Source organism: Limulus polyphemus, unplaced genomic scaffold, assembly GCF_000517525.1.
Source record: "Limulus polyphemus unplaced genomic scaffold, Limulus_polyphemus-2.1.2 Scaffold21, whole genome shotgun sequence".
In the NCBI taxonomy this organism is placed as follows: Eukaryota; Metazoa; Arthropoda; class Merostomata; order Xiphosura; family Limulidae; genus Limulus; species Limulus polyphemus.
Genome location: NW_013665631.1, coordinates 569,198 through 589,321, shown reverse-complemented (window position 1 = coordinate 589,321; position 20,124 = coordinate 569,198). Strand labels below are relative to the sequence as shown.

Sequence of the window (20,124 nt, the reverse complement as noted above, 5' to 3'; positions counted from 1 at the left end):
CTCGGCAAAGCTCATTAACATTATTAATGTAGTTATTTAGTTTCTCGGCAAAGCTCATTAACATTATTAATGTAGTTATTTAGTTTCTATTTAAACTGTTATGAACCACTTACTTTGATGTTGCAGTCATTCAAAAACACTTAATAGGGTTATTTTTCTCACGCCTTGACTACCCCTAGTAGCTCAGTAGTAAAAATGAAAGCTTATAAAACTATAATTCAGAGTTCGATCCCTTCGGTTGGCACAGAGTAGCTTGATCAATGTGCAGCCTTGCATTTATGTAACAATAAACCTTTTCAGCGCAAATTTTAACGATACAACTTTGTCTTTATGTTTTACAACACCTATCCTTCTTTACTTTCCTCTAGGTTATGTAAAAGTTTTCTGGAAAAATAACACATAATAATATGCGCGTAAAGTTAACTAAGTCAATGTTTAGGAAGACGAACTTAAAAATAAAATAAAGATAGAAGATTTGGAGATGTCAATTTAAAAAACTTCCCTTATTCAAAAAGTCTGTACCATCGAAACGTTTAGTTCAAAGTCTGCCTCGCTCTCGTGATATCTGTCAAGCTAACAAAATATTTATTTCTCATTCTTCTGATGCTGTATAACTTTTTAAGAACATTCTAACCTATATACATTTTTAGCCATACGTATTGTATCAAAGATACAATTTTAGCAAACTGCACAAAATAAAATTATTGGCTAATTTATAAACCTTAATAATGTTTAGCCCTTTTTTTGTATAAAACAAGTGGGATTTTGTGTACAGCTTATAGCCGAGACATTTACGTGTCTTCCAAGCATTTCTATAACTCAGTCTAAGGGTATACTCATGTCCATTACTGACATACATCTATTTGTTAGTTCATATAGCCATCTAGTGGTTCAGCCGTAAGTCTGAAGGCTTATGACGCTGCAAACCACGTTTGATTCCCCTTATGGGAACAGCTTGGATAGTCCATTGTGTGTTTGTGCTTAACGGTAAACAAACAAAATTAATACCTCTTCTGCCAAAGCAGTCGTAGTACTTAATATGTCATATAAGCTTTTTTTAAAAAAAGCAATTAAAGTTTTCGTACCTCTGATGCCATTATAAGAATTTAAGGTCTTTTAACACAGTTTGTGTTTCATTAGATTAATTGATCATACACTTTATTATAAACTTTCTGATTTGAGTGCTCTTTAAGGCCAAAAAAATCTTCATCCATGCTGCTTTAATTAATGAACACGGGTTTAATAGCGTTGCGCTCATTTTTCTTGTTCTGTTTTGTATGTATGTATTATTGCATCGTTTATATGAAAAATATCAACACAGAATAATATAATTCGCCTCTTACTTACCCCCTTATGTAAAGAGAATTCTGTCATTTTTATACTGTTTTCTTCTATGTGAACGTTTTCCTACTTCATCTTATGATATTTATATTATGACAGATACAGTTACCTGATACAGGTAACACTAAGAAGCTATAAAAGTCGATTTTTTAACACTAACGTTTATTTATGTATTTAGCAATTTAATAGTCACAGATGCTCTTTCACACATAAAAATGTTATCATCAGAGTATAGCCGGCTTTAGCAGGTAAGCAAAGTAAGCATTTGTCTTGGATGGTGAAATGTAAAGGCAGTAAAAAAAATGTAGTAATAGAGGAATATGCAGCAAAAAAAAAATACTTTGGACAAAGTAAAATGAAAGATAAGAAACGAAGGAAAAGGAAGAAGAAATATAAGTATGTAGGATAAGACAGTTAAATACCAATATTGACTAGTAGAAGTAATTTAAACGAAAAAATGTATAGTCAGAAAAATTTGCACTATCATCAATGTGAAAAGAGCAAGGAGGCATTGTATTACATTTTATTACGCCTGTAGGTTATAACACATTATTACTATTTAAGCAACATCCAGAGTATAGACTTAACTAAAAGTGCTTGAAGCGCTTGTCCTTATCAGAGTATTCTATATCTGGATATCTATGAACACTTACTATCTATTGTATACGTTATAACTGATGTAGCTGACAGTTTTCCTACAGAAAATATCGTGTTTAGGTTTGTATTTTTTCATTGGCAATAATTAGTTTATTCACATATAGTTGGGAACATAATATTTTTATCTATTTTATTTTATATATTTTCCTCATCTTGTATATTATTTCTTTGCTATTTCTATTCTGAAAATTTTAGGTTTACCCGTGGTTGGGTTGTTTACTCTATTTGATTTTATCACTGGATAGCTGTCTTCCCATAACTGGCTACACACAATGAATGTGTAGTTTGGTTGAGAACATTATGGGTTCAAACACCTGAACCAGGCACTCTAATAATTTCAGATTTGTTCATCTGTTGTTGCACAGCATATTCTTAACCACGTTGAAGTATCAATGAAAAAATGGATTATCTTCAACACTTTTTGAATGTATACAGTTATATAGTGCTCATCACTTGATAGGTTTTACTAAAATTCATTTTTATTACTATATGTTTTGTATCGCATTTATTACTGACATTCATTTTTGCTCGCATTTAGATTAGATTCCAGATTTCGTATGTGTATATATATATACACATATATGCAAACACACGCAGTCTTGGCCATAATGTTTGCATATTTTTTAACAAATAAAATCATTATTATTAAGATGCAATATAAATACAGTTAGTGCTATCAAACTGAGGAATGCATGTTATATTAAACATCTACATACAGTATGTAATTTGTATAATGAGACAATTCCATGGACATCATGAACCATTTATTAGAAGAGCAAACAATTTTAGCAGACACTTGTAGAAAGATGTATAATTAGCATTTTATCTATCACAACAAAACATATATAAAACGATAAAATTATTGTAAATAGCATGTGTAACCTTATATCAGTTCATATTAAACATTCAGTACTTGTTTGGTCCTCCTCGTACTCTAATAACCTCCACAAGACGACGTGGCATGCTGTCAATGAGGTTATTGATGTAATTCACCGTAATTTCTTCTACATTTGTCACTAGAAGGCGCTGAAACTCAGCTATAGTAGCTGGCTTAGGGGCGTGGTTAGCAATTTCCGGCTCAGTTCTGCGCAACAGCTCTCAATGGGATTACAATCTGGAGACTTTACTGCCATGGCAATCTTGTAACGTCCTCCTGGTCGAGATAATCCTGTACATTATGCGTACTGTGGGCAGTGGCATTGTCATCCTGGAACACAAGCTATTGTCAAACCTAGCTCAGAGGTTGGCAGAAGTTATCGTCTTCATTTGATGCCTATAGGAGGCGCCATTGACGTTTCCCTGGAGGATATGAAGAGTAGATTTTCACCATGATAAATAGCTGCCCAAACATGTACTGCACCTCCTCCCGTGGGAGAGACAGTCTTCCATCATCTGTTTTCTAAGCTAACGACGAACAAGAATCCAAGCTTTAACAAGTCGGAAACAGGACTCATCCGAAAATATGACATGTCGCCAGTGTTCTAACTGTAAGTTGGTATGTTGTCTTGCCCAAGTAACACGGTGACAGCGGTGAATTCTGGGTAATATCGATTTGCAGATAGTCCTTCTTGCAAAATAACCATGTTTGTTCAGTCTCCTGCTCACTGTTCATCGAATGAATGTGTTCATACCATTCCTGTCGTAAGATGTTGCAAGACTTCTTTCGACCATAACGTGTTAACCTGATCAAAATACGGTCATCTCCGGTAGTAGTTTTTCGGCATTTACCAGTAGACTTTCCTGAAACAAAGTTCGATGACGTTTCAGGATTCTGAATACAGTACACTGGAGGTACCCTATTGTTCTTGCGATGTCCGTTTGCTTCATACCATTTCTGGACAGTCGAACAATTTGACGCCCTACAACATTTGGCACGTGACGAGGCATGACTCTACATCAAGTACAGAGAAATTGTCTGAAGAAATCGTTGATCTGTTTCCAAAAAGATTATACCAAAAGCACACTCTTTTACACAATACAGGTGTGTATGGGTGTTTCGGCGAACAAATGCTCAAAACAACTTATACAGACCAGAATAACAACTGGTACAAGTTTGTCCGATCATACGCTACCTTCTCTGTTACTATATGACATTTACTCAATAACTACTTCATGTATGTAGACAATAACATCAATATAGAACAGTATGCAAACATTTTGGCCAAGACTGTATTTCAAACTAGTAGCTGTAGTAAACTTCTCCTACAATAATGATATAGTATTTTTTTATCCTCTAGTAATTGAAACCGTGTTTGTTCATATGGTTATATTAACACTATATCCGTGTACATTCTAATTAAAAGTGTGTAGTTTATAAATTTAATATGTTTGGAGACAAAAAAGCTTCCATGACAGAGAGTGATGTGTGAGAAAGATATTCCGGAAATGTTGTAATGCATACCACAGGTATAAAACCTCTAATAAACTTATTGAGGTGCACGTGAGTTGGATAACCTGCTGTGTAGTATGATATTTAATATAAACTTTCGGTACTATATATATATGTATAGACTTCATACCTTAGCAGCTAACATCCTTATGTTTTGCAACGCATTATCTTTATGTACGTTTGATATGATTATTTTTAATAATGCAAAATTTCTCTCATTTTCTAATTTTTTTGTTGCAGCTGTCAAACACACTATTTTGTTTTTCTGTGGTGTTAGTATTTGTTGATATTTCTATGGTTGTATGTCACAGTTTTGCTCAAAAGTTGTTGTTGTTTGAAGCCACACAATGAGCTATCTGTGCTCTGCCCACCACAGATATCGAAATCCGGTTTCTAGCGTTGTAATTCCGCAGATATACCGCTGTGCCACTGGGGGGCGTTGCTCGAAAGAGCTGCAATGTGGCTTAGGTTAGATGTTTCTCGAAAAAAAAGAATGATGTTGGTTTGATCAAGACGGTTATGGACAAGTGAACTAAAAATGTCGGATTGATTTCATAAAAAGGATTCAGAAAAAATATCAAACTAGGCTTAGTAAAGCGAGAGTCTTTGTCAGAATTAACAGTTAAAGAACTAGGCTGTCCTACGAAGGTTTCATGGGTTCAGGTCAAGAATATGAACTTTTCTTTATCTCCATGTTAATTATCAAAAGTAAAAAACTGAAAGGACGTTTTCGGCACAATGAAAAGTAAAATCTATATTTAGTAATTGTGTTACCAAAATTAATTGCCTGAAATATCTAATAAAGATTTTATCTTTCATTGTGCCAAAAAACGTCGTTTCTGTTTTTAACACTTAATATAGTAGTACATTGTGTCTGAAAAGAAATTATCTATGTTAAACAGTTGCAATGTTAAATGAAACTTGACGTTGTTTACATACTTACGTGTGCATATTGTTAATAGGTTTATGTTTGTTCTACTGTACGCCACCTAGCGGCTTAAATCAAAGAACATCTCAAACAGAATGAAGGAAATGATTAAAGTAAAGCAAAAGTGGACATTTTGGGATGAAGGGTTCCACCAAGGTTGTTCAGGGACGGGAATCCTTCTTCATCCACCAAGAAGAGGTTAGATAAATTTAATTTTGGGGTTTGTTTTACAGGAGGTAGAAGGAATAATGAAAACTATGGTAAGGCCTTATTTGATAAAGGTAAGAGATTGAAAGAGAAATATGGAAAAAAGATGATGAACGGAGTGAGTAATAGTCATTCTTGTATTACTATAAAAAATAGGTATTCATATACATTTCAATAACATGTGTAATGAGACACCTTGCGATAAATACTTCAGCATTCTCTGTTTAGCAGAGAACGAAAGAACGTAGTGAATAAAGGATATTTTATTAAATAGGCATTTGGAACCAAGCCTTAATAATACTGAATCGTAATTAGTTTGAGATAAATAACTTTTTTGTTCTTGTGTGGATTAAAAATTAGCAAGTCAGATGCTGCAGTTTAAATATTTGTATATCTTCAAAACCTCATCATGTTTTATAAGTATATGAATAAACTGTCAATTAAAATAATCCAGTTAAATGCTCGGTACATAACTGTATCAGCCATATACAAAGAAAGTTTGATAAGCACACTGAAACTTCATTTTGTCTATATCTTTCAATATGAAGCTTAATGTACATGAAAATGATTATGTTAATATTTTCTTTGCTTCGTACTTGATCGTTTTATCGCATATTTAACACGTGTTAGCTATAGCTAACAGTTAATTATTACATATATTGTAACTCATTTAACCTTTAAAGGAAATGTTTCTTATTAAAACTATGAATTAGATATACAACTGTATCAGTTCTTCTCTATAACTAGTTCTGGTTAGAACTAGTTTTTCTCACACCAGAAGACGAAAGAGAACAATATAATTCACATTAATTAATTTAAAAAGTCACAAGTTTTGTCACTCGTAATATGAACAAATAATCGATGTTCTATTACATCCTCTTGTGCATGTACATCAGTTAATTGATCTTGTTCATAGGTTTAGTAGATCCATAAAAATGTTCAACTCATAACTCTTAATGCTCCTTGATTTACGTTTGTTTATGAATAGAAATATGTATACTGTTGTTTTTAGCCGCAAGCTTTGAATTAAACTCTTCATTCCGCTATAAGTGTAGTAGCCACGTACTAAAGACATAGATCAAAGTTTACTCTCAAGGTCATCTGTTTAACATAGCTCGCCACTGTACAGTATTATTGAATCAAATAACTACACAGACTTCTTACTAAGAAACATTTAAAGCTATAATTATGCTATACATAATGATATGTACAATTAGAAAAAAAAAGGTTTTTAGTTCCACTGTGTCCTATATGCATAATATGCTAAGCAATTAATTCTTATTTTACTTTTATGACTTAGAGTATACACAAAGCTTTGTGTTGTATTTCTTACATAGTTATTTAATGTTATTATATATAAGTAGCCTATAGTAAAACTACCAAGCCCATGTATAGACTTAAAACATTCACCTGATTTGTGTGTGTGTGTTATATACGACGAAAAATAATGTTTAACTGTTCTTGCACTCCATCTGTACGTTTTGCAAATTACGCGAAAGTCAAATATTGTTGTTTGTTCTTTTATTGTTTAAGTAAAGCAAATATATTTAACACATTATACCTTACCATTATTGGGTATTTTGTGTTCAAGTTTACAGAAAAGGAATGTATTTGTTGAATTCCTGGTTGCTTATTCTAAGGATCTGGACATACCACGTAATATTGCTAACAATATAATAAACAAGGATTTGAAGTACATAAGAGCTCATTAAAGGCGAAAGTTCACAAGCTTCCAGCCTTATCTCGGAACAAACGGATATTTTTACAAGAAAGATAGCTAGAAAATTTGAAATATAATAAGGCTTGCTCTTGGAACTAGTAAATCTAATAGTTTAGTTGATTTATGAAAAGCTTCACAAGAGGGTTGTATTAACAGCGACATATCTGTTCTCCTAAATATCATGGTCTCATGAAAACATCGCTTCAGGACTATCATAAAAAAGCAGGCAATCACATAGAGCATTAGAACAAGAAACAGGTCCATAACACTTGATCATCATTTTTGAATACATTAAAACTTAGATACTTGTGTACACATTCTTTATATTATATACATTTTAATAAGCAAGATATTTAAGTCTGGTTGTTTGTTATTGTTTGATTTTCTATAAAATAGTTTGTTCATTGTTTTATTAAACATTGCTCTAAGTTTTGTTTAATTCATCTAAGTCCATCTCTTTCCTCCTACAAGTTTCTTTAAAAAAGCTTAATTTTGCAGGTATCAACCAAATACATGATCAGTTGTAAACTAGCTACTAAATATTGACAAGCCAAAGCTACGTCTGAGATAGGTCTATGAAATAATACCTACAACAATGATAGACCATAACCACGACTGAAACAGGACTATACTTCGACATCTAAGACATATAAGTCCAGGTATACAACAGATTAGACAACTGATTGAGAAGCTCAAACACTGACTGTATAACAGTAAACCATAACCACGACTGAAACAGGACTATACTACGATACCTAAGACACCATCAATATAAGTCCAGGTATACAACAGATTAGACAACTGATTGAGAAGCTCAAACACTGACTGTATAACATCAGTAAACCATAACCACAACTGAAACAGGACTATACTACGATACCTGAGACACCATCAACATAAGAACAGGTATACAACAGATTAGAAAACTGATCGAGAAGCTTATACGCCGACTGTCACTCCAAAGACAGATCAACTGTTTGTAAACTGTGTTCTATATTTTACTTTTAAACCTCGTGGTTTCCATTTGTTCTTGTTTTTTGCATTCTTTGACTCACAGGACTTTATTATATTTACTTATAATTCTATCTTAAATCATGCCTTTTATCAAGAAATTTATTTATGTGAACCAACGGTATATAAAAACCACTTCAGTCTCACCTGTCCCGCGACGACCCTGGAGATGCGTCTTTTTTATTAAACAACAAATGTTTCAAGATGTAGGCTTGTACACACATGATCACAGACCCGGGATTGCCCTAAAGAAGCGGAGCAAAGAAACGATTAATCATTGTATTCTAAATGTTTGTATACAAATGACATGTTATGTCTTTCCATTTTTCCTGTCCATACATATTTATACTTCAGATCCAGACTATTATATAAAGTGCTTATTTTCTATTAAGTATTTTATGTTCTTTTAAGGTTGTTAATGAAATAATAACTTAAATATAGCATTGAATTAAATTTGTTTTCCTTTTATTTCACTTACTTAGAAACTGATATGATGGAACAATTTAAACTAGAGAAAAGTAATCTACAAAAGACCTACCGATGTTCAAAAGAGATTTTTGAGCGTTTCCTGTAACAGTTTTATATATATATATAATGGTAAACAATACACAACACTAGTTCTTATAAGAATTTATGTATAATACAGTCTAGTGACTAATAGACATATAACAAGTCTTTCTGTTGTCCAAAATAATGTACGGAGAAGAAAGGTGATTCGTTTAAATGTTTGTTTGATACATTTTTAATATTTCTAGAGTATCTAATATGTTCCACATTTTCAATGTTATATAAATGTTTCGTTATAAGCAGATTTAATTCCCCTGACGTCATTACCAACTACGTATGGCATAATAAAGTTCCTTATTTTATATTATTAGAACAATTATTCTATTCCATCTTAATGGATTGATAGCACTATCCACTTAGACCAGGAAAATTTCGAAAGAGTCATACAGATAAGGTCACGCATCTACAAGATACATATGTTTTCAACTGCCATTTATTTGATACTCAACTAACATATACGAAACAATCTTGCACTGGCAGAAACATATTATAAAACCGTTTTATTTTTTTCCTTTAACTCATTTCTGACACCAAGATTAAATTTAACTTCATTCTCCTTTTTTTTAATTTTAAAAAACAATTAAAGTTAAAATTAGCCGTTATAAATAATTTGTGAAACCTATCGTTTCTTATTTGTGTCATTAGATGTGAAGTTCTTATTTGTAGCTAAAGAGCTAAATAGCTTCATTTTTTTTTATAAGTGTATAACTAGTAAAACTTTAGATAATAATTGGTCACACTAAATAGAAAAACATTAAAACAGACTGCTTTTCTAATATTATTATGTCAATGAAAAATGTTTTTACACTAGCTAACTCTAAAATAAATGTCAGTTCAAAAGATAATATTACTAATGGCTACACACAATGTGATTTCTAAATGTATATAGTATTATAACACTAAAAAATATAACGATCAAATTTAAAACTCTTCTGAACTATGTTCTAGTTTTTTGACTCATTTGCATTAACGCTTTTTACGATAAAAGTGGTAATATTCTTACTTTAGATGTCACGAGACCATAACCAAACACAGAACCAGGCTCACGAAAAACCAGGTGTGATTTCATCCACTCTTGATTTCCAACATAAGTGCTTCCACCAAATAGTAATGTCCGTAAAGACTACAGAAAAACAAACATCATTAGCTTTTTCATGACATCGTTCCTATAAAATTATTGTTAGAATTGTGGAAATTTCTGGTATCACGCAGTAACTGGAGCACGCGGACAATCATATATAATAGACTAATGCGAAAAAGACGGAATTAAATGCTGTTATGCAGTTTTTATGCTTTGTTTTAGAACAAAGCTGCACAATAGATTATCTGAGCTTTGACCACCACGAGGGATCGAACCCCGGATTTTAGTGCTTTAAGTTCGTAAACAAACCACTGACTCACTGGGGACTGTTATGCAGAGATAACGTTTTAAAGGAGTAATTGTAGTTTCTAGTGAAGTTGTTTTGAATTTAGAAAGTATACAAACTTAGTAAATATAATCAGACGTGAATATAGTATGCATAAAGTTTTGCCTGGATGTAAAAACAATGATAATTAGTTTAAAAACTATCTATTCGCAGCCTAACCTCACTAAATCTTACCTTTTGGAAAATTTATATCTTCGGTTTCATTCTAAAAATATTTAAAACCACTTATCGTTATTTCTTCATATGTGACAAACATGCTAAAAATCAAGTTGACTAATGCATTTATTTTATTTTTTTACGTTAAAGAAATAAAATAAGCTCTAAATTCGGCATTCAGTTGCTTATAATATAGTGCACAGCATAAGGCTAAACCATAAGCCTAACACAGAACATAAGATGAATGCAATTTAGCTTATAAGGGAATCAACACCATAATTTGACTACAGTTTGCAACATGTGGGAATCAACACCAAATGTGACTTACAGTTTGCAGCATGTGGGAATCAACACCAAATGTGACTTACAGTTTGCAGAATGTGGAAGTCAACACCACAATGTGACTATGGTTTGCAGTGCATGTAAATCGCTAACGCAGGGTGATTGCAGGTTACAGTATATATGAAAATGAACGCCAGAACGTGACTGTAGTTTACAATGTACGGAAAATCAACACCAGACTATAACTGCTGAAATCGAGTTCATCTCAGGAAACAGAACGTTTCAAAAATCCTGAAAGAAGACTAGCTCACGTGTTATTTAATGAAAGTAGATTGTTTTGATTGTTTGTTTGTTTTGAATTTCGCGAAAGCTACACGAGGGCTATCTGCGCTAGCCGGCCCTAATTTAGCAGTGTAAGACTAGAGAGAAGACAGCTAGTCATCACCACCCACCGCCAACTCTTGGGCTACTCTTTTACTAACGAATAGTGAGATTGGCCGCACATTATAACGCCCCCCACGGCTGAAAGGGCGAGCATGTTTGGTGGGACGAGGATTCGAGCCCGCGACCCCCTCAGATTGCGAGTCGAGCGTCATAACCACCTGGCCATACCGGGCCTAATGAAAGTGCCAAACGTTTTTAGTGGAATCTTGGGGCTCGAACTTCGGCTCCGCCGATCGACTATCCAAAACACGGCACGCTAACCACTTGATCATGCCAGGCCCTATATAGTTTGGTACAGCTAGAGTTTCTGTTTTACTATATTTTCAACTATACTTAATTTGTAACTTATAGTCAGTTTATCACTGTTTGTGTTACCATTAATAGGCTTAATTCTAGTAATAATTCATAAATTCACCTACCTTATACAAATACACTTTTTATTTACATAAAAACTTGTAAAATACTAATAGATACACACACACATATACACGATGTTCAAGTTCATCTCAAAGATAATCAAATTTACATACTTTGCACATAACTTCCTAATGGAAGAAACCCTAAACTTCCATCAATAAAACGCAATACTGAATACCGGCTACTAATAATAACATAGAAAATAGTCCTTCTCTGGACTTCATGGAAACGGCAGCCAAAATATAGGACAAAAACTTGTTTTCAATAGTTTATTTTGTATTCTAAGTGTTATTGTTTTTATTTTATGTTTATCGCATTGATACGAACGTTTATATATATATATATAAAGAACTCTTTATTCTAATTGATCACATAAAATAAGCGTTTAGGTTCTAAAAATGTTTAGATATTCAATATATATTGACTTTAAAGGGGTTACAAGAACTGGAAAAGATATGTGCTTAGAATTTAAACACCACGAATAAAAAAATCAATCCATTACCTGTTTCAAAAAAACGTTTCCCCCTGCCCCATCCTATTATGCCACCTCCAACAAGTAATACTGCCAATGTGCAAGCAGGTTCAAGTGCCTGATGTTATTTTTACTCTTCAATCACTACATTAAAGGTAAAACGTAGCTCTTTCGGTCTCACTATGTCTCCAATATTTCATTGTCCAGAGTGTAAGCTCTAAACATCACTGAAGCCCTGCTTTGCTGTTTATATCTGAAATGTGGTTTTATGGCTTGTTGTCAGCTGCCACATTACAGTTTTCCATAATACAGTTCATAATCGTCGAATCATGACCACCGCTGATGAAATCGGTCAATTGATGTCAGATCTCTGTAGCACCTTACAAGCCTATTCATTCGACTTTGCCCTCAGTCTGTTAGTTACCAAGGGTATGGCCACGTTTTCAATTCGGTACTAGTGCTGGACGGGCACCTACTATCTTTGAAAACCAAAGAGATGTTAGCTCTTACCCATTGTCCCCCCAGACTAATCAAGATACTATTTTTATAGGAATAAAAGCAATCACCTACCACACAACATGATCAGTTTATTTTACATAAAGAAATATATAGTGTACTTTACAATATGTGTTTACATGATCCTAATAACGTTACTATATAAAGTATGATTAAAGTTCTTAGGTTAGTTCTTAGGTGAGTTGTATGATACTAGTAAGTTAAATAATCTGGAATTTCTTAAAATGGAAAAACGTTTTAACCTGATTGTAATTAAATCATACTAACTAACATACTAATTCAACGCACGGGGAAGACATAGGTTACCCCAAGAGTGACATGGAGGGTCAGATCCGAACGTCAACCGCTCCCATATCACTCCCTGGGTAGCCCTAAGGGTTCATTCCAGGCATAGTAACAATCAATTAAACGATTCATCACTTATAAAAAGACACAATGCAGGGGAAAGAGATAGAGTCACCTTGGAGAATGACATATAAGGATCGAATCGTAAAGCCAAACCTCGATATCATTCCACAGAGGAGGGACAGGGTGGTGACAGTCGGTCCAACAGCTCGTCAGTTATAAGCAGATACACAAACATACACAGACTTTTATCCAATAAGGGTTTAGATTATTGTCTAATAACGCGTATGTAATAAACGCATTATGTCTTCCATTTTATGCGTGACAAAATACATTGATACAAGTAAGTTGGTAAGTCAACCTTTTCAAATAAATAATAGTACAACAACTTTTTGAAAACGGTCAAGTTCTAAAATAAAATATTAGTAGCTTGTAATTTATATCATGTATTAGTAGCTTGTAATTTATATCATGTATTAGTAGCTTGTAATTTATATTATATATTAGTAGCTTGTAATTTATATCATATATTAGTAGCTTGTAATTTATATTATATATTAGTAGCTTGTAATTTATATCATGTATTAGTAGCTTGTAATTTATATTATATATTAGTAGCTTGTAATTTATATCAAGTATTAGTAGCTTGTAATTTATATCATATATTAGTAGCTTGTAATTTATATTATATATTAGTAGCTTGTAATTTATATTATATATTAGTAGCTTGTAATTTATATTATATATTAGTAGCTTGTAATTTATATTATATATTAGTAGCTTGTAATTTATATTATATATTATTAGCTTGTAATTTATTTTACCGTTTACTGTGCACCCAAAATAGTGAACTTTACCCATTGCCTCTCATTAAAACTTTCCATGAAGTTAGGCTTACCCTAACATTTATCAACCTTTTGACCTTTCACTTACAGGTTCTAAACACTTGAACTTCTACAAACTCTTTTTCAAATGTACGATCTTTCAATAACACTTATCAAGCATTATACTGATACTATAATTGCCTTCAAAAATTTGAACTGGCACTAACACAATCTAAAATATTTATTTTTCACTAATACTTTTAAACATAATTTCTACCTGAAGCACTTTAGATCTCAATGTGTCTTTCACTATACATTACTAACATTTCAAAACGTTTGATATTTCTTCAACACCTTTTGAATATTAGGATTTTCACCAGTACTCCCCAAAAACTTGGACTTTCGATAACACTTTGCAAGCACTTTATTTTTCACTAACTTCACCAACTATGTACACTTTTAAGCATTTTCACTCATAGGGACTGAATTTATTTATATGGACTTTTAGCTGCTTCTTCTAAACGAATGGATGCTCGCTAGCCCTTTTCACGTTTTTGTATTTTTAATAACATTTTCCGAACACTCGTTATGACTATGTTCTTTTGAGTTTTATTGATGATTGTATTTTCAAGGAACATAAGATTGACAGTGCTTCAAATGAAACAATAATTTCACAGTGATTGCACCCTTTCCCACCCCCAGTGGCTCAGCGGTATGTCTGAATATTTATAACGTTAATACCGGGTTCTGATATCCGTGGTGGGCACAGAATAGGTAGCCAACTGTGTAACTCTGCGCTTAACAACAAACAAACAAATAATCAGTGATAGCGAGTTAAGCGCCTATAAACGTTTGTGAGAAAGCTACTTAATATAAGTGTTTTAATTTTTTTAACGATATAAAAACTTGCTTTTAACCTTAGATTTACACCTAACAAAAAATAATTTAATATTTCAATAAGAGTAAGTTTTTCTCTCCATATTTCATTAATCCACGATAAATCGAGTTATATAAATTCTGTGCCACCCGTTGGCTCAGCGGAAAGTATGGGGGCTTATAACGCTGAATATTGGGTTTCGATACCCGCGGTGGACAACGTACAGTTGGTTAACAACAAACAAACAAAATATTCTGTTTACAATTTATAGAAAGGCAGGAAAATAATCGCACCCATGACTTGAACATTTCAGTTATATGACAAGAAATTATTTAAAAAAAAAGAAGAAAAAATGTTATCAACCATTACAAGAATTGTTCCTTTTTTTGCATTGTTTGATTTATCTTTTGGAACGTTTTTTTACATTTTTGGGTGTTTAGTATATTTTTCGAAATGTATCATAAATGCCAGTTTCATTCACAATGTAATAATGAAGGGAGGTTTCATAAAATTGACTTATGTACAGATTCTGGGATTCCGCATTTGTGAAACAAAATCATTTAAGCCGGTCGATTATTGGTTAGAAATTCTAAGTATGTTAAATCATGAGATAGAAATTGCCTATAAAGGTTTAGGGTTTAATTACAGCATGTATTTTAGGTTTTTCAATGAAAATATTTGTTCTTAAGCACCCTATATTTAAGTAACCTTTCTGAGCTAGCCGATGTAATTTCACGTTTTAATATTAAACAAATATTTAAGTACGCAACCATATTCGTTTACCTATTCGAAATGTAATAAATAATGACAACAAATATGATTTAATCATTATACATTTTTAATATTAAAGTGGGATTTTACTTTTTTAATAAAAAATCTAATTAATTAATTAAGAATAACATAGTTTATTAGTTTACTAAATAGCGCTACTATTTCCTAAACTTAAAAGAAATCATTAGAAGTAATTTAAATACTTTACTTTTAAATTAAATATATATATATTTAAAAAATAATACGCACTATTGCAATGCTTTTTGTCACAGGTGCGCCACCTGACGGAAACTGAAAGCTGGTTGAGCTTCTTGATTCTTTACTACGAGGGTAAAGAACACTGCCTAAAATATAATATAGAAATGTCACACTTGATAATATTGTTACCTTGTTAGAGTAATTTCAATCTATAGTTTTTGCATATTCAATATTCACTACGTATTGAAATTACTTTAAACATTTTATTATAAAATTAAGAAATACTTTCAGAATATCGGAAATTTCATATTTATACTTCGATTTTAATTTTTAGAATACTTGAGATATATATTGTTTAAGATATATACGAGATTATTATCTATTCCTACCTCTCTTAAGCGCTTCGGAATTGTTGTAAATTTTCATGCCCACAAGATTCTTGGATAATGGAACCAAGCGGAACTCTTCTTCATTCGCCATATTATTGTAGATTCTCTGCAATAGTTGCAACAAATGCAACCTTTAATTTTGTGTATATTTGTAACTGAAAACAACTTCACAGCTACATATGGTGCACAATATAAAACCTAACCGTACGTATAAAAAGCTGTTAGCGAGTACGCTGTCTGTTTTTACGTTTATCAGATGTGAACTTATAACTGTTTCTTGCAGCTTAATCAATTCCACAGATCAGTTGCTGGACTCAGCCGAAATATAACGTTCTTAAGCTGTATATCGGATAGCAGTGTAAAGAAAGCCATTTTATTTTTTTCTTATTAGTTTTTGTAGTTAAGCGTAAACTTTCACTATTATTGCTGTGCCTGCCATGGGTATTGAAACCTGTTTTTTTTTTTTTTTTTCTAGTTTTAGCGTTAAAAACTTTTAGACATACCGCTGTGCCACAGGGACAAAGAGAAACGATACTTTAACACAAACTTTGTTTCAATGCTGGTATACAGATGTACACAGCTTGCCAATAAAAGAAATTTACCATACAACTTTGATGTGTATATTTTTTAAAGACAATGAATATATAAAATTCTTTATTTTGTATGCGTACTCACGCGTGCGTATTTGTTCATTATTTATTCGTAAAATATATTTAGGTATGTTCGTTTAGATTTAGAAGAAAAGTATAAACATGTTCATAATAACCGTCAAAGCTGAGACTGACTTGAAGTGAAACACATGTTCAAACATAAACTAAACCAAAGACAAATAAAGCAAGAATTTCATAAAGACAAGGAATCTAAAGAACTACAGGAGGCATATCTTCAGATAAATATGTATGCATATGCACCCTATAGCCCCCCCCCCCCAGTGGCACAGCGGTATGTCTGCGGATGTACAACGCTAGACACCGGGTTTCGATACCCGTGGTGGGCAGAGCACAGATAGCCTTTTGTGTAGCTTTTTGCTTAACTACAAACAAACATACACCCTATAGTTTCTGTTCCACATAAGATAAGTTTTATCATTTGTTATTGGTACATGTGAATTTATTCTATCGTGTACACTGTGTATAGGTTTTGTTTTTTTACTATTATGATATATTTGTCTACGTTGAAAAAGCTTGAAAGAAGGCTTCAAAGGGAGGTAAATATCATATTTTATAGTTATGATGCTCATAGTAACGCGTATGGTATGTTAATGAATTGCACTGCTATGTGACATCTTGGGAACTTTATGGAAGAAAAAGAAAGCTATTACAGCAACCACTCTGCATAAGCTTAAGTTACTATGATGAGGAAAAAGTGTTAGTATCGTAAAAATCAGAGCTGAGAGAAGAAAGTCTGAGCAGTAGTCAAAGTACAATCTATCGTTTATAACTTAACCTGACCTGCACTAGCAGGTAGAAAATGTAACAAGAAAGTACATTAATTCAATAAAACAAGGACTTCAGCAACCTAGATCAGTCGATACCGCAAAAGGTAAATATAAATGTTTTGTCTGTGAAACAGTAAACCATCAAAAAAGATAATTAACGTCTGCATTTCTTTGACCAATGATGTTTGATGTTCAAAGGAGCTTTCGGAGAGACCCATTTTATACCCTAGACGGTGTGTTTGCAGATTATTAGGGTGCTGACTGTGTTTTATTATGGTCTCTGATCCAGACTGCAGAAGTCAACTACATAATGGAGATATGAAAGAACCAAAAACCTGAAAGCAGATAACGATTATATACTCTTGATTTTCTCACAATGGCTTAGCAGTAAGTCTGAAGGCATATAATGTTAAAAATAGGGCTTAGATACCTGTTGTAGACATAGCATAGGTAGCCCCTTCTGTAACTTTGTGTTTGATAACAAACAAATGAAGTGTAGCTCAATGCGAAAATGGATATAATCTCTACACTTCAGATGCAGGTTTTATACATCTTTCATTTTACCCCCATGATAAGGGATAATCATGTAATAAAAGATAGGTGATGGAGAAATGGTTGAGATCAGTGTGCTTATAGATAAGAAATGAATAGTTACTATTATAATTTGACGTAATGGAAACGGGTAAATGGATGCGTGTAAGTGTGACAAAATATAATGTTGTTTCAGCGGATTTTAGGTACAGTAGACATAGTGGTTTTGACAACATTAATCGACTGCAACTGCCTATTGAATGAAAAGAGGTTGACGTTTCGGTTTCTACACTAAAGCCCTCAGAATGGAAACAAAAATTTCGTCTTCTTTTCATTCAACAGGTGGTTGTAATCTAGGTTAGTTACTACGGCTCCTATAGAGCTAAATCTATACATTAGAGCCTATAGAGATGAAACACCTAATACTGATGAAGGCATCTATCCATTTCCAAGCACTCATGTTTTACAGACATACTCTTCCACTAAACTAATAAAAAGAGGATGTGCAAATCCAAATAATATTTTGTTTTCAGAAATTTTATTCTCTGTCTTGTTGAAGATATCTATAAAAAGCATGGCCAATACTGGCTAAACACGGGTTTTCTGCTAACCAGCTTAACAAGTTTGACATATTTAACCTTCAAGTCCCTTAGTAGTATGCACCAATTATTTACAAGAACATGTAAATGATTATTAGAACAAACCAAAAGATCGGAAGTTTAGGTTAAAAATTATTTTTATCACCCTATACGGCTTCATATCCATAACTTTCAGAATCCATGGTAACGACCAGACACATAATAATATATAAAAGGAATTTCTCCACATCACATTAGACGATCCCATCTGACCGAGTAGGCCTATACTACAGTAAGAAAACAAGAGCCATAGAATACAAAGAGGTTCTTTATATTGCCTTGCTAAAAGGGATATCCTGCTGGTCAGCTTAACAACTTCGACATATTTCACCTTCGGGCCTTTATTAATTGCCAGCAACATGGAAATTACACATTGATTAAGAAAATAATTTGGTATAAGATCGATGAGACTATATGTCAGTCAATGATACTTAATAGGAGTGGACAAAATTCCTGCATTAGGCAGAGGTAGTTCAGAATAGAAGACCGGGAGATAAACACTTTCAACTGATCACGGAATGTGTTAGACAGAAATAGACATTATTCAAACCCAGTTATTCATAAACCACTCAATGACCTCGTGTCATACCTTAACAGGTTTGTAAAATAATTGAGATCATGAAACTAACCTACTCGTCTGCAAAAAGCAAACTTGTAACTATTTTGCTTGCAGTTTCTTCTCAACATTTTTCATTTTTCAAACTTGTAACTATTTTGTTTGCTGTTTCTTCTCATCATTTTTCATTTTTCAAACTTGTAACTATTTTGTTTGCTGTTTCTTCATTTCATTTTTCAAACTTGTAACTATTTTGCTTGTAGTTCTTTTCATTTTTTTACAATAAGCTATGACAAATATGATTTTCTGAAACAATCTAGTATCATTTGCTTTCGGAAGCTGGATGGACAATAAACTAGTATATGGTAGCTGTAAGCCCACTCTTACCACTTAATAAAGCAATCTTCAGGATATAGTAACGAAATACAGTACATTGGTTGAAGGGTCTTCCATTTTTTGTTACTTTTGAAATCTGAAGATACGTTGAATGTTTTAGTTATCTTATAGCACCTTTGAAATCTGATTTCACATACTACACTGTCTTTTTTGCCCCCCCAGTGGCACAGCGGCATGTCTGAGGACTTACAACGGTAGAAACCGGGTTTCGATACCCGTGGTGGGCAGAGCACAGATAGCCCATTGTGTAGCTTTGTACTTAATTACAAACAAACTGTAATATTTTTAGGCATAGTCTAGGTTATTGGTATGAGCCTTTTTTTATATTGATCTTACAGTGATCTCTTGGTAAAAGTAAAGCATTCTTAAAGGACACATTTGTGTATATATATATTTATTTATATCGAAAACTAAAAATGTTAAAGCGTTACAACGCTAGAAACCGGGTTTCGATACCCGTGGTGGGCAGAGCACAGATAGCCCTTCTGTAGCTTTGTGCATAATTAAAAACAAACAAACATACACTGTCTTTTTATTTCTATGTCATTAAATGACTATAAAACCCAGAAATGGAGGTAAAAAATTTCGTACCATTGGCTGCTACTGAAAGGACATACACAGAACCTT

At 32.8% G+C, this 20,124-nt stretch overlaps 1 protein-coding gene across 1 annotated transcript in view; it reads right to left on the bottom strand.

Moving 5' to 3' along the window:
* Window positions 1–20,124, bottom strand: part of LOC111085553 (inactive ubiquitin carboxyl-terminal hydrolase MINDY-4B-like) — a 98,580-nt gene that overhangs the window by 34,659 nt on the left and 43,797 nt on the right. Inside the window, exons 2-5 of the mRNA XM_022384659.1 lie at window positions 15,939–16,044; window positions 15,601–15,695; window positions 9,824–9,943; window positions 8,401–8,498 (exon numbers count right to left, since the gene is read on the bottom strand). Coding sequence (XP_022240367.1) covers window positions 8,401–8,498; window positions 9,824–9,943; window positions 15,601–15,695; window positions 15,939–16,029 — 404 coding nt within the window. The 5' untranslated portion in view covers window positions 16,030–16,044. The remainder of the gene's footprint in view (window positions 1–8,400; window positions 8,499–9,823; window positions 9,944–15,600; window positions 15,696–15,938; window positions 16,045–20,124) is intronic.